The 15178-nt window shown below is 44.6% G+C and overlaps 1 protein-coding gene across 10 annotated transcripts in view; it reads left to right on the forward strand.

The window, feature by feature from the left end:
• The first annotated feature begins 454 nt into the window (after positions 1–454).
• Rnf175 (ring finger protein 175) overlaps positions 455–15178 on the forward strand; it is a 49920-nt gene continuing 35196 nt past the window's right edge. The window contains exons 1-3 of one of the 10 annotated variants that reach the window (XM_078022000.1): positions 845–968; positions 7051–7191; positions 12694–12731. Coding sequence is in view for 3 of the 10 variants with exons in the window: in XM_078021998.1 (XP_077878124.1) it covers positions 918–968; positions 12694–12731 (89 nt within the window). In the remaining 7 variants the exon portion in view is untranslated. Of the gene's footprint in view, positions 969–4154; positions 4211–7050; positions 7192–12693; positions 12732–14322; positions 14428–15178 lie in introns of those variants that run through there. The other 9 variants (XM_078021994.1, XM_078021999.1, XM_078021998.1 and 6 more) reach the window with 9 other exon arrangements.

A 15178-nucleotide genomic window follows, 5' to 3' on the forward strand; every position in this document is an offset into this window, starting at 1 on the left:
TCTCTAAGGCTCACCTAAATATTCCAGCTTGTCCCCAGCCTTGAGTGCAACCTTAGGCCCAGGTGCAAGGTAGAGGGCAAAGGAGAGCTGTGAGCCATTACCCAGGAGGCCTTGCAGCTCTGGAGCACCCCAGGGGCCCCTCACTGAGTCTGTGTGCTTTCCCGGGAGTGCAAAAGAGGTTCCATCTCAGCATTTGGACAACCATGGAAAATCTTGCCTACTAAGAGTTACTTCTGGGGAAGATCTGAAGCGAAAACCGACTCTTTACCTGCCCAGACCCTTCTCCTCCTCTCCCCCCTTCCCCTCCTGCCTCCTGCTCCTCCCTCCTCCTCCACTTTCTTCTCTGGCCCCTCTGCTACTCCGCCCTTTCTCTCTTCCTCTCCCCACCTCCCTTTCCTTCTCCCTCCTCTTCCTCTCTCAAGTCTCCCCCCTTCCCTCCCCTCCCCCTCCTCTTCCTTCCCCCTCCCTCCTCCCCTCCCTCCTCCCTTGTCTTTCTCTTCCTCCCTCTTCTATTTCTCACTCTCTCTACTCCACGTTTCTCTTGCTACCTACTTGTCCCTGTCCCCTCCTCCAGCCCTGACCCCCGATAACCAAACCCCTGGTTCGTGCCAAGCTCCCGGGGCGGGTTGCTGGACATTTCCTTGCAGACCCCGCTGACAGAATGGCTTCTCCACCGCGAGGCCGGGGTCCCACAGGGCGCCCCGGGCGACCGCGACGCCCCTCGTGAGCCGCTCCACTGCGGAGGAGGCGCAGCGCGTGCCCCAGGCCCCCGGTGGCCGCCAGCGCCCGCAGCCGCACCGCGCCGCCCGGGGCGGGGCTGCCCGCTCCGCCGCCCGCTGGGTCCCCACCAGCCGCGGAGGACCCCGGGGCCTCGGTGCGCCGCACGCCGCAGCCCGGCAGCGCGGGGAGAAGGCGGCATGGCGGCGGGCAAGGCGGCAGTGCTGGAGGCGTCCCCGCAGCACGAGCAGGTACGGTCGCGGGCCGGGGAGGCGCGGCCAGGGTCCCGGGGCCCAGCCGGGGCGGGGCGGCTCGCGCAGCTGGTCCTCAGTCCCGCCGCCCACACAGTGAGGCCGGCCCTGGACAGGGACGATGACCTCTGGAAGGTGCTGCTGCCCGGGGACTGCCTATCCCCTCCCATTTCTTCCTTTCCTCCCGGGCGCCCAGTTGCTTTTCTTCCTTGGCTCCATCCCTCTCCCCTCAACGTCTCCCTGCGGCTTCCAGGATGACCCCATCCATTCCTGTCCTCCGCACTGGCTGCCTCTCTCCTGGGCAGTAGCCCCCAGGGACCCAGAGTCAAGGGTCATTGAAGGAGGGCGACCGAGGGAGGGTGAGGAGTGGATTTCCGGCCTTGGGCCGAACTGTGTGGTGCCCAGGCTTGAGCGTGCGGTCAGCATCACCCTGGGGCTCCTGGAAAGACAGGTTGCTGGGCTCTGTCCCCAGGGTTTCAGGCTGGTCATAATTAGCTTGTGTAACGAGCTCCAGCAGGTGCAGCGGATGCCTTGAGAGCCACTAGGTTAGTCCTTTCCTCTCCCACCAGTGGTGAATACATATATCCAATCCTACTTCAGTTTTAATTCCTAGGACAATTCGCAGGCTCTGACCAGATACAGGAGCTATGCCGGGGTGGACGAAGGGAATATAATCCAGAGATGGGCTTTTCTTCAGGAATTAACATCCTTAAAGCAAGAACAAAACTAACTCACGGGAAGACATGAGTGTCTCAAAACAGGTTGGGGCAAAGAGTTCTAGATTTTCTGTTTGATGAGGTGGGTGTGGCGTTTGAGCTGGATTTGAAGAACAAATAGGATCTGACCACATGGTGTTGAGAGGGAGTTAGAATTCCAGATGGATGGAAGAGAAGCACTAAATTGTTTGGGGGTGAAAAAAAATTGCTGGGGGATTGGTCATAGGAAACGATGGGGGCTGGGGGGCTATACATTACCGTAGCAAGAACCCAGAGTTCATGAATACTTAAAATGAACCCTGGAAGAGTCGGGCCATGGAGGGCCTTGGGTACCAAACTATGCACGTGGGGTTTCTTTTCTAGAATAGGAGAACCTATAAGGAAGCTCCATGACTCTTGCTGATTTCAAACCAGTGTCATGCAAAGGGGCTATGGATTGAGACCCTGCCTCCCAGGAAAGGCAGAGGACTTCACACTATCAACTTTGCTGCTTGATGTTTGCCCTTCCTCAAAGCTAGCATCTCTGCCTTGCCCACCATCCTCAGGAGATGTACACCCCTATTAGTTCAGCCTTAGAAGGGACTCACAGCTTTTCCTATAATCCCATGTTGGAAGATAATGTGGCCTAGGGACCAGCAGTCAAAGCGTCACCTGGAAGCCTGTCAGCAATGCAGTCTCAGGAGCTGGGGTTGTGGGTCAGCAGTAGAGTTCTCGCCTAGCACATGCGAGGCCCTGGGTTTGATCCTCAGCACCACGTAAGAAATAAAATTTAAAAAAGTATTGTGTCCATCTACAACTAAAAAATAAAGATTAAAAAAAAAAAAGAAATGCAGTCTCAGTCCCCAGTGTATACCTACTCAAATCAGAATCTGCATTTTAACCAGACCCCAGGGTGATACTGTGCACTTAAAATTTGAGAAGAGCTGGGTTAAATGAGACTTTATAAGAGCTGAGGATACTAAAAGGAAAAGCAGTATGGTTACTGACCAGCCAACATACAGTCGCATTCCATCACTCTCAACTTCATTCTCTTTTATTTTCCTTCACCACCTTTAATGCTGCCTAAAGAATGCCTAATTGAACATTTGATTGTGAGAGCCTTCAATATGGAAGTTCCGGGAGAGCTGACCACGGTCTATCTTATCAGCTGCTATAGTTCCAATATCAGGAATCTAGTCTGACACATAGCAAGACCTCAATTCCATATTTGTTAAATGAATAAGTGGGTGAATGATGAATAGTAATGTACAACCTCATGATTGGGGGCCCCCGCTGTTCAGACTTCATCTCCCTCTCCATCCTCCTTCCTCAACTCCACATCCTACAGTCTGTTGAGGAGTTACACCTTGGGAAACTTTGAGACTCCTCCAAGAGCAGGAAGCATGGGTTTAGGATCTCCCTCGTGGGCTTGTCCAGGACCCGCTTTCCAGGCTCTAATTTCTACCAAAGGGAGAAAATGAACTTCCTGCCTCAGAGTAAACTATACCCCTCCCTTGGCAGCCCTGCTCTTCCTGGCTCTCAAGAGAAACCAAGGCACAAACTGATTAAGAAACAATGAGTTTACTTGTGCTGAGCAGAATTGCAGCTCAAGAGACATTTCCGACTGGCTGGAATATATTCTGGGGTCTTACAGATTTCAAACAAGTTTTAAAGGCAAAAAATCCTCACATGGAGAAAGGGATTATATCAGTTATTTTTCAAGAACTTAGATTGGTGTAGACAGGATAGCAAGCCGTCTTATAAGAAAGGGATTGAGTGATTTTAAGAATACACTTAGAGGGCTAGGGCTGTGGCTCAGGGGTACAGTGCTCTCCTAGCACATGCAAGGCCTGGGTTCGATCCTCAGCATCACATAAAAATAAATAAATAGGGGTATTGTCTACAACTAAAAAAAAAAAAAAAAAGAGTACACTTAGAGCTGAGGTGGAGCTCAGTGTAAAGCACTTGCCAAGCATGCACCAGCAGTAGGTGAGGGGGAGAATATATGTAGATATAAAGTAATTCTTAGAAAGAGAAGAGGAAAGAAGGGTTCTATCCCCAGCAGCAAAAACAAAACAAAGAAATTCTTGGGAAAATTGCCTGGTAGCTCTCTATTGGACTGGAATGTTCTGCTCTAATGAAAATTGTAACCCTCAGCATGTCAATGGCAGGATATAGCAACTTGCACAGGATCAAAAGTCTTCCATGTTTTCTTGGCCTAGTATTTTGGGATGCCTCAATCTGCCTTTACCTGTTTGATATTAATTTTTCCATACCGTGTAACATGAATTTCTTATCAATGAGTACATTGCCCCCCAACACACACACACACACCACAGGGACATTAATACTTCTAAATTCATTGCCCTGTCTTTGCCACTTGTTTCAGAAAGATTTTTCTAACAGAAGAATTTTGTGAGGGAAGGGTTGAAAGTGGAGAAATTGGCCTGGAGACAGCAGCTCAGGTGATGAAGGCCATGCCAGCGAGGTGGCCTCCACAAGTATATCGAGTGTGTGCTGCCACAGACGTCGGGATTCAGTGGTGGGGTAAGGCCCAGGCTGCCCTCCTGCCGATTCAGATACGTAAATAAGTGATCAAAGGTGCAGTTTGGAGACAGTGCTCAGGGTGCCATGGACGTCTGAAAAGGGCCAGACCCAAAGGGCTTCCTGGAGGAAGTGGGGCCCAAGGATGAGCAGGAATAAAGCACCCCCACCTGGAGACTAGGGGTGGAGGAAATGCATTCAGGGGACAGGAATGTTCTGGTCGGTTAGAGCAGGGCATGTGCAGGGACAGTGGTGAGAAAACACAGGTCCCTGTGAGTCATGTTGACAAGAATTATAAGCAGGAAGGTAATAATATGGATTTGTTTGCTTTTCATGCCTTCACCCTTACAATTTGAAGAGGAGAAGAGTGAGGGCAAGTGTTTTAGTCAGCTTTTTTGCTGCTGTGACCAGAACAACTGTAGAGGAGGAAAAGTTTATTTGGGGGCTCTTGGTTTCAGAGGTCTCAGTCCATGGACAGCTGGCTCCATTTCTCAGGGCTTGAGGAATCATGGCGGAAGAGTGGAGGAGGGAAGCAGCTCACAGGATGATCAGGAAGCAGAGAGACTCCACTGGCCAGATACAAAATAAGTACCCCAAAGGCATACGCCCAATGCCCACCCCCTCCAGTCACACCCCACCCACCCTCACTTACCACTCAAGTTAATCCATTAGGGATTAATTCACTGACTGGGTTAAAGCTCTAACAACCCAACTATTTCTCCTCTGAACCTTCTTGCATTGTCTCACACATGAGCTTTTCTCACACATGAGACCCCTCACATCCAAACCATAACAGCAAGATCCCAGGGAGACACCCTGCCTGCCTCCATGCAGCCCTCGGGCCCAGGAGCCTTCCCTAGTCCTGCTAGCTGAAGAGCGATAGTCTGCCAATGTCTCGGCTTGGCACAGAATCACGAGCCACCACACACCTTGCAGATTCAAACAGCAATCCTTTATTCCTGAACTCACACCGGCCCTGTACAAACACGTTCTGGGGAAATCCAAGTTCTGCCGCCAATTCACCTACTCCACGAGGCTTTTTCCCAATCCCATTTGAATCTCATGAGAACTCAACGGGAACAAGCAGCAGGAACACCCTAATCCCAGCAGCAATAATCTTCAACCTCCAACTTCCCTAAAACCCCTATTGTCTTAAACCGGGAACGCCCTAAACCCAAATTATCTTAAACCAGGATCCTTCCTAAAACCTGCAGGATACACCCTAATCCTGGATCCACCCCGGTCATTGAGCAGGGTCACCTTTCTCAAACACACATGCAAGGTCACAGCAAATTTCCAAGGCAAGTCCATTTAACATGGGGTACGCTGGCAAGGAAATATCGATGCGTCATTCCTACTTGGCAATGGCTCTCAGCAATAGTCCCTCTCCCTGCTGGTTATTTTCTATCACACTTTCTGTTTATTTTCTTCATAGAAGTTACTACATGAGGCAATTGTTTGTTTATTGTTCATTGTTTTCTCTAGAACCTGGGCTGGATTCATGAGAACAGGAACCTCACCTGTCCTTTTCACCATTGTGAGCCAGCTCTCAACCTAGTGCCTAGCACACAGGAGGTGGCCAATCCATATTTGCTGAATGAATAATGAATGAAAAATGGATGGGTAGGACCATAGGGGATTGAAAGAAGTGGACATGTATGTGAGGTAGTATTTACAGGTGGGGTCAACAGAAAGGTCATGGGTTGGAGATGCAGGGTTAAGAATGGTGCCCCAGTTTTCTGATTGCTGGATGAAATGTGGAAATACTGAGTGAAATTGGAGACATCGTCAATGGGAGCACTTTGGGTAAAAAAAAATTAATGTGTTCAGCGTGAGGCAGATTAAGTCCCACATCTGAGGGACGTCCAAGTGGAGATACAAAGGGAGCTAAAAAGTGAGATTTGGCTGAATCAAAGAAAGAGGTGAGAAGTAGATCAAATCATGGCACAGAGATTGGAAATAGGGACTTGGCAAGTTATCAGAAAAGGTGAAGAAATGGGGAGACAGAGTAAAAAGTCACTTTTGTACTGTTCTTTGTAGGTGTCATTGTTCATGTAGAATATCTAACATAGGAAAGTATAAGAAGGAGAGTAAATATTCCAATGTCACCACCAATGGAGCATTCCTGGTAACATTTTTGTAATGTCTTCTGTGAGTCTTTTTCTTCTGGATGTCTCTTTATGAAACCATACATTTACATAAATTGGCTCATATTATGCACAACAATTTTGAAGGCTCATTATCTCATAACAATGAGTCATGGAAGTCTATGTCAATAAATATGGATCTGCATTATCATTTTTAAAATGTTATGGATTTCTCAAAAGGAAAGACAAAGATATGGATCTTTTTCATCCATTGTTCTGAGTACTTGGTGAGTTTTTCATGTTGGAAACATTTTTCAGTTCTTGGAAATTTCTTGCATAATTTGTATTTTCTCTCCTATATCCCTTCTCTTAGAGTTTTAAAATTTTTTTCTGAGAGAATTATTTGATTTACCTTCAATCCCTTCATGAGATGTTTCATTTCTGTCCTCTTGTTTTTTATTTTGAGAACTTTTGTCGGTTTTTCCATAATCTTTATTGTTTAGATCCAGAATGACCCCAAGAGCTCCTGTATTAAGCAAGGCAGCAATGTCCAGAGGTGGGATTTTTTAGGGAATGATTGGATCATGAGGGCTCTGACCTTCTAAGTGGATCAATCCATCTGATAGGTTAATATTTTGAGTGGACTCCTGGGTGGAAACCGTAGGCAGATGGGGGCATGGTTGGAGAAAGTAGGTCCCTGAGGGCATGCCCTTAGGAACACTGTCTTGTCCCCTCTACCCCACCTCTGCTTTCCAGCCACCAAGAGCTGAGCAGCTGTCTTCACTACACCCTTCTGCCATGATATTCTGCCTCACCTCAGGTCCCGAACAATGGAGCCAGAGGACCATGAACTGAAACTTCTGAAACTGTGAGCCAAAATAAACCATTCCTCCTCAGGTACTTTGGTCACAGCAACAGAAAGTTGACTAATGACTAATACAGTTTTCTGTCTATTATAGTTGCATAAACTTCTTTCTCAAATATATAGTGACTTTTGGCTGTTTGCCTGTCCACTGTTTGGAAGCTCTTGCTGGCAGGGAGGGCTTGTTGACAGGCAGGCTGGGCTGAAGGCTGACCTGGCCGGGCCTTTTCATGGGAGAACAAGGAGGAGTGGCATATCTAGAGTTCTTTTCTCTTGACTTGGATAGTTCCCCATAAATAAATCCAGTCTTCCTACACAAGGCCTGAGTCTGGCTATCAGTAGCCCAAGCCAAGTGGACAAGTGCATGTCTAACATGCTAGGCCTCCAAGAGCCCAAGTGGAGGTCTCCAAGCCACGTGGCTAGTTATTATAAACCAGTCTGCTCTTACAGCCTTGCCTGCACATCCACTCATGAGCCTCACAGTGTGCTAGACCCACAGGCCTCCTATGTGCACTGCTGACTGCAAACTTGGGTGGTAGCAAGGAACTGAGAGGGTAGAAGTTTGAACATGCCTGTATCAGTTTTCTAGGGATACCATACAATAGAAACTTCACACAGTTCTGGAGGTCAGAGTGTGGGTATTGGAGGATCCTGACTGTAGAGAAAACAAAGCTGCCACCTCCAGCTTTGGGGGCGTCAGGTGTTGTTGGCTTGTTGGTGCATCACTCCGGTCTCTGCATGTCTCTTCATGCGGACTTCACTCTGGGTCTGTGTGTCTCTGGGTAGCATATGGCCCATTCCTTTGTCTTACAAGGAAGCCAGTCTTTTGGAATTAGGGTCCACCCTGAATCTAGGATGATCTCATCCTGAGATCCTTAATTATATCTGCAAAGACCCTATTTCCAAATAAGGTAATGGGAGTTAGGATTCAGATATATCTTTGGGGGTGGGACATAGTTCAGCCCACTCTAGTCCCTAAAGCAGGGATGAGGACTGACCCTGTTGACTCCCAGGGGACCCATGGCAGGTAGGATCTCTGCCACACACCTCCTTTTCAGACTCAGGATTTCCAGGCCGTTCTGAGCTGCTCCCAGACTACCCCACTGCTGAGGAGGGAAGAGAAGCATGCTGTTGGGAGGACAGCCTGGTCTTACTAAATACCCACTCTGGATGATTTGCAGTGGACAAATTTTAAAACTCTCCCTCTCTTTCATTTTACAGAGCACAGCGTATTCTCCCCTTCCCCATCCCAGTTCCCCTGGGGTATCATCCCTACATCATTTCTAATTTCTTCTCACTCAGTTACCAAACATTTGAAATGTTAAGACACAAAAAAGACTCAGATAAACAAAACTCACATTATTTTGTGTTTCTGGGTTTGTCTTCTACAGAGGGCAGAACCTGGCAGCCTGGTCAGGGATGATGCTGCCACAGAGGACTGAGCTAGGTTCTCTCGGTTTAGAGGAGGACTTCTGTGCCATCTGCCCTCTCTGCATGCCAGGCACCTCTGAGCCCCATGCTCGGGTTTGACCATTGGCAGTCTGCCAGTGTGGGGACGTTACACTGATTCACGGATGCACTTTGTTATCAATCCCCCGTGAACCTGCTTCCAGAAGTCCTGCAATCCCTCTGCCTGCCTGAAGTTCTTGGCATGATTGTTTCTCCCTTGCACCTCCTGCTGCCAGCATGTGCCAGCGTCCTCTGCTCTCAGTCACTGTCCACAGACCGTCTGCTTTCCAGTTTCCAAAACTGATTGCTTAGACTCCTCGCCTCCTCTTGTACTTGGAGGTTTATGTTATTTTTATTCTTTTGCGGTCATTCTTGCGGTGTTTGAGGAAGGAAAGGAGGTAAATGCATATATTTGGTTTCTGTGTTAGTTAGGTTTTTGTCACTGTGAACAAAATACCTGTCAAGAACAACTTAGAGAAGGAAAAGTATATTTTCGCCAAGTGTCAGAGATTCAGTTCATGGTCAACAGACTGCATTACTCTGGGCCCAAGGTGAGACACAACACCTTGATGGAAGGATGTAGTGGAGGAACATTGCTCAGCTCATGGTAACTAGAGAGAGAGACATACAGAGAGACGACAGACCAACTAAGGGACAAGATATAATCCCTGAGGGCATGTCCCAATGATCTACTTCTTTTGGCTATTCCCTACCTGTTTCCATCTATAGTTGTCACACAGAATTCCATTCAAATTATTAACCCATCAATCCACTGTTAGATTACAGCTATCGTAATCCAATCATTTCACTTCAGAACATTCCTGCATTAACAGAGGAGCTTTTGGGGGGACACTTCATATTTAAACCATATCAATTTACCATGTTTCACTGGAAGATCTTGTTTTCACTGGCTTTTTTTTTTTAAAAATCACAGTTATTAGTAAGCTTAAACATCTTTCCATCAATATATTGGTTATTTATATTTCTTTTGTAAATTTTTTATTCAAGTACTTTGTCCTTGGGAATGTTTTTATTATTATACTGTAAAAAGCTCTTTTTATATTTAATTTATTAACTTTCTGCTTCTCACATGGGTCGTATTTTCCCCAGTTTAATTTGTCTTTCAACTTTTATGTCCTTGAAATCTGTTTATTGTTTTACTTTATCATTTCTGGGCTCTACATCATACTTAGAAATGCCTTCTCCACTGCAATATCGTGAAAATGTTTACCCATATTTTCTTCTAGTGCTTTTAAGATTTTTCTTCCTTACATTTAAATATTTGGTCCATCTGATATTTATTTTGAAGCAAGAAATGAGATATGGGTGGATCCAGCTTTGTTTTTCCCAAATGCCTAGCCAGTTGTCCCGACACCATTTAATGAACAGTACACTTTCCTTCATTGATTTGAAGTGACTTCGGCATCATGTGCAGTTGCGTCTATTCTTGGACTCTGTGTGCTGTTCATTCATCTTCTGCTTTCACTTGATTTCTGTGGCCTTTATTCTGGATTGCAGAGTCTGGTAAGCCAAGGCTCTAGGCTTTATTCTTCTAAATGCTCCCTGCTCTCCTTATATGCTATATTTCCAGATGAATTTGAGTGTCATTTTCATTTCCAAAGTAAATCCTCATAGGATTTCCAATGGACTTGTAAAATCATATATCACAAAACATTTCCCCCAAATTAGAACCCCTCCATAGGGGAAAATGTTGTACTCTTGGGGACTATAACTAGATAAGAGATATCTCTAAGAATGTCATCATCATCACCATCACCAACATCAGTACTGTCATCCTAATTCACTTATTCTCTGAGAAATAGGATTTCAATATCACTTTACCTAAGGAAGTCCCTACTTTTGGTTAACAACAACAACAAAAAAATTCAGGTTACAATTTCCACCTCTAAAACTTTTCTACTTTTCAAAAGAATAACTTATCACACTTCCTTAAAAGTGACTTACAGAGCTGGGGTTGTGGCACTCACCTGGCAGGTGCGAGGTCCTGGGGTCAATCCTCAGCACCACATAAATGAATGGAATGAAGGTATCGTGTCCAACTACAACTAAAAATACATAAATAAATATTTTTTAAAAAGTGACTTACAATCTGATGGATAGTTGGAGATCAGTTATATCCAGGGCTATTTTACTAGTAAGATACAAATGGAATTTTTCTCTTAAGGAAACTAAAAACCCAGTTCCATAATGTCAATACCAAGCACTGTGAACTTCAAACAACAAAAAGAAGGGAGTCCTGAAGGTTGTAACTTTTATTAAGATCATCAACCTTTGGTTTAAGCACGTTTCTACAAAACTCTCCTACAGCCTCATTTATGCTCCTAATATTGCAAAGAGGTAACTAGCAGTTACTATATCAATATCCAGTATCTGGAGACAAACATAGATTAGTGATGTGCCCAAGGTTGTTATCCAAGGAACTAGCCAGCTCAGTGGCGGTGGGTGGTGCTGGGTAGCTGCATGTCTCAAGGCTCCAAACCCATCTAGTGTTTTCTCCTAAAGAGCAGAGTCAGCAGAGAAGGGCCTCTCAAACCAAGAAGGGTACTCAGGAACAACTATTACCTGAAGGTTGCTTTACTGCTGGAACTTGGCACTTGAGTCTGGCTGCTGTGACCACCATGTGGGTAGGGAGCCATGGAGAAGCTGCCAGCCTCGGTCACAGCACCACCTCTGTCCTGTTTTCCTGGCATTGTACCGATCCCTCCTAAGCCTGTCTGTGACTCTCATCCATGTCTTCCGAAGCCTTGTTCTGTTTTATAAGGGAATGCTTCATGCCTGAGGCAGAAGCCTAGATGTTCCCGAGGAGCCTGTGTATCTCCAATCAGACAGATCCTAGAGTTAAACCGTGGATGGCATTTGTTTCTTTCTCTCTGCCCGGATGGCTTACACCATTTGAAGAAGAAAACATGGAGGGGAAGATCTGGCTAATATCAGATTTGTTTAACAGATATTTTATTTGCTTTCCCTTTCCTTTGCCATCACTGGGGATTTGGGCTTTGAAAGAGTGTCTTTTAACATGGCTGGACGAGGGGTTAGGTGCTCTGCGGTCTCCATGAAGGTTGTAAGATTATGTCTTTCTGGTGACTGGTGTCCAAGACTTCAAATAACCAAATAGGGTAAGTTAGCAGTAACCAAGGGAAAGCAGCCCACGAATGGACTCTGTCTTGGGAAAGGTCTCTCTGATGCCTGCTCAATCTGCAAGGGCACAAGGCCACAGTAACCCCTTCTTAAATGATGCTCCTTTTTCCAGGAGGACACAGAAGCCTCTGGTCCGTTTAGTCTCTAAAGCCTTGAACTTGGAGCCATATTCCCTACCTGGCATCATTTAAGACACCAGCAAAACAGATAGGTTTTAGGGATACTGGATTCATACACCATAGCCTAGGAACCGGAGTGGCTGTCCCTGTGATAGGGGAAGCCACTCTCTGTGACCTTCAGTGATCTGCCAAAACACAAGGGCAGGAATGGAACCACATCTGGTTCTCTGACTTAGGAGCAGAATCAAATGTTTATCAGTGGTGACTTGATCTCTGGAGTTTTGTTTCTTGTTATTCATTTGTTTGTTTTGTTTCAGTTTTAACAGCCCCAGAACTCATCTGTTCAAGGCTTCCTCCCTAGTACTTCACCCTGCCAGCCCAAACTCACCGACACCTTGATCTTGGACCTCAAGCCACCAGAACTATGACAAAATAAGTTTCTGTCATTTAAGCTACCCAGTCTGTTCCATAAGGTCATGGCAGCCCTAGCAAACTAATAGAGATTTCCAGATTGGGAACCAGCCTTCAGTAATTTTCTTTAAATTAAATTTATTTTGAACTGATACACAAAATATAAATGTACACATTAATGGGGTAATGTGATGTTTGGATACGTGCTACCCTGTGTGTACCTTGTAATGTGTATTTTATTTTATTAGGATTTTCATTCTAAATTATTCCAGTCCCAGGGAACATTGCTATTTTCAACAGTTTGGGTTTCTCCTAGAATGCTCTAAAATATAAGCTATAAAATAAAAGCTAAGGAAATGAGGAGTTTTTTTTAACAAGGGTGTTTTTCATGTTTTTCAGATCTCTCACACAAAGCTTTCTGCGGATGATGAGTGGAAGTAAGTGATCAGTATTTTTTTATAATCGCTTTATTAAAAATTAGATTCACATCTTAACAGTTTGAGAAACTGAATGAAGTCATCAGTTCATTTGTATATTTCCTGGGATAAAGAAGGTGGAATGAGGAAACCGTGTAGCTACAGCAAAAAGGTACTTCAAACCAAATCTGCACGGATTTCATGTGTTTGCTAGTGTGATCCATGCAATCCCACAAAGCTGGATTAACATATTCTTCAAAATATGGCAGTATCAAGTGGCTGTTTATTTTAGGCACATAAAACATATGAATTTCTTTATGTGCTGGGACCTACAATGGGACTCTTGGACACTGTGAGCACCGCAAAAAGAGGAGAAATGAAGATTTCTTCCCTTTTTTGTCGTATGGTGATCAATTATGAATGTATCCCTACTCAAAACTGGAAATACTTTTTACATTGTATATCAATTTGTGATCTTTGAAGTTCTTCCACATAGATCAATCCATTTGCTATGTGCTTTCAATGTGTATGTTTGTATGTATATATATGCATCTGTACACACACAAATGAAGTAATATCATAAAGCATATTTTGTTTTCTGTCTGTGCAAGTGATATTCTCTATCAACAATGAATTCACTCCTATATCTTCATAGCCTAAGTTGGAAATCCATTAATTACACAGAATATTAAATATTTATTTCGGATTTGGGTGTATAAAAACCATAACCAACCTCTGGTACCCTTTTCATTTTTCTTTACTTTCTTTTCTTCTGAGTGACAAATGAGTTTTTTCTTTCGTATGAGCTTCTAGAAATCATTCCTGTCTCCTGAGTGCCGCTTTCAACAGTAACTAAAAGTCATGTAATTTTATTCAAGTCGATTCTCTGATCTAGACTCCAGCTTCTTCTCTTGATGAACGAAAGGCTTTCAGTCCGCCTGTTTATGCCTCCCCACAGTAACATTCAAAGGGTCCTTCTCCAAGAAGCTGAAGTGAAGCAGGAATATTTACTGGTTCATTTCTATGTCTTCACCAGCAGGGGGCACCCCTGGGATTTGCAGGGGCCCTTTTCTGAAGGGTACTTCCAGACTGTATAGAAATGCTGGAAGAGGAGAGACCCAATTACATACCCATCAAGTGCCTTTAAAAAAAAAAAAAAAAAAAAAATCAGTGTTTTGGCACACAATATTCCCTTGCAGCGTTTTCTGATTGAAACACTAGCTAACTGCATACTGTAACCAATCCTAAATGGAAAGTTCACTTTAAGAGACTTTGTGATTAATGGTGTTGCCCTGCTGCTGGTGAGAGAATGCTAAGCAACTGGCAGCATTTGTAAATTTCCCCCTTTCTCTAATGTTTAATCTGGGCCTCTCTCTCTTCCTCTAGGCCAGTGGCTCTCAATCTTGGCTGCCCCTTAAAATCACATGGAAAGCTTTAAAAATGACTGATGCCTTAAACGTTTTACTGTGTATACATGTATCAAAACATCACATGATACTCCACTGATCTGCATATTTTTATGTTTTTATGTATCAGTTCAAAATAAATTTAATTTAAATTAAAAAAAAATTGATTACCAATGGCTAGGTCCCATCCTGGTCATCTGTATTAGTTTGCCAGGGTTGCCGTGACAATACGGAACAGCCTGGCAGGCTTCAACAACAGAAACTTATTTTGTCGTCGTTCTGAAGGCTTCAAGTCCAAGATCAAGGTGTTGGTGAGTTTGGGCTGGCAAGGTGACACACCAGGAATGAACCTTTAACGCATGAATCCTGGAGGTGGAAGACACAATCCTGCTCCTGATACCCAGCAAAGATCACTTAATTGATCTGGGGTACTGCACGGGCACTGGGGTTTGTAAGACTTTCTAATGATTTTAACTGGCAGCAAAGGTCCAGGATCACTGCTATAGGTTTTCTTCAAAGTCACTTCTATTCTAGGACTTCAAACCAGATGCCATATGATTGTAGTCATTTTCTCGATCACTGTGAAAAAATTAAGTGTTCAGCTAAAAATTGAAAGTCCGACTATTATCTGAATGTTTGTGCTCATCTAAGAAAATGCTCAGGCCTATTCTTCCTTCCTATAATAGTTGTATAATACTTTATACAACAAGCTCACTCTGGAGCTTTCATTTGCCCCATGGATAATATACTCCTGTTTGGGCATAGGCTCCTTCGGCAGGATATCCTTTTTATCAAAAATGGTCGAAATTACCAACATTCTACTGCTTTTGACTTTCAAAAAAATGTCAGTTTCATATGACTCAGCCTAATATATGTATTTTTCCTGATATAGCTACAAATAACATGTGCTTACATCATAAGTACCATAAGGTACAAAGGGATTATCTTAAATTTATAGATGAGGAAACTGAGGATAAATGACTTTCCAAGATTATGGGTCCATGAAGTGGCCCATCAGGGACTGGAACCTGTCTTCCCAGTGCCCATCTTGCTTCTCAGCTT

This window comes from Ictidomys tridecemlineatus, chromosome 9, assembly GCF_052094955.1.
Source record: "Ictidomys tridecemlineatus isolate mIctTri1 chromosome 9, mIctTri1.hap1, whole genome shotgun sequence".
NCBI classification, from domain to species: domain Eukaryota; kingdom Metazoa; phylum Chordata; class Mammalia; order Rodentia; family Sciuridae; genus Ictidomys; species Ictidomys tridecemlineatus.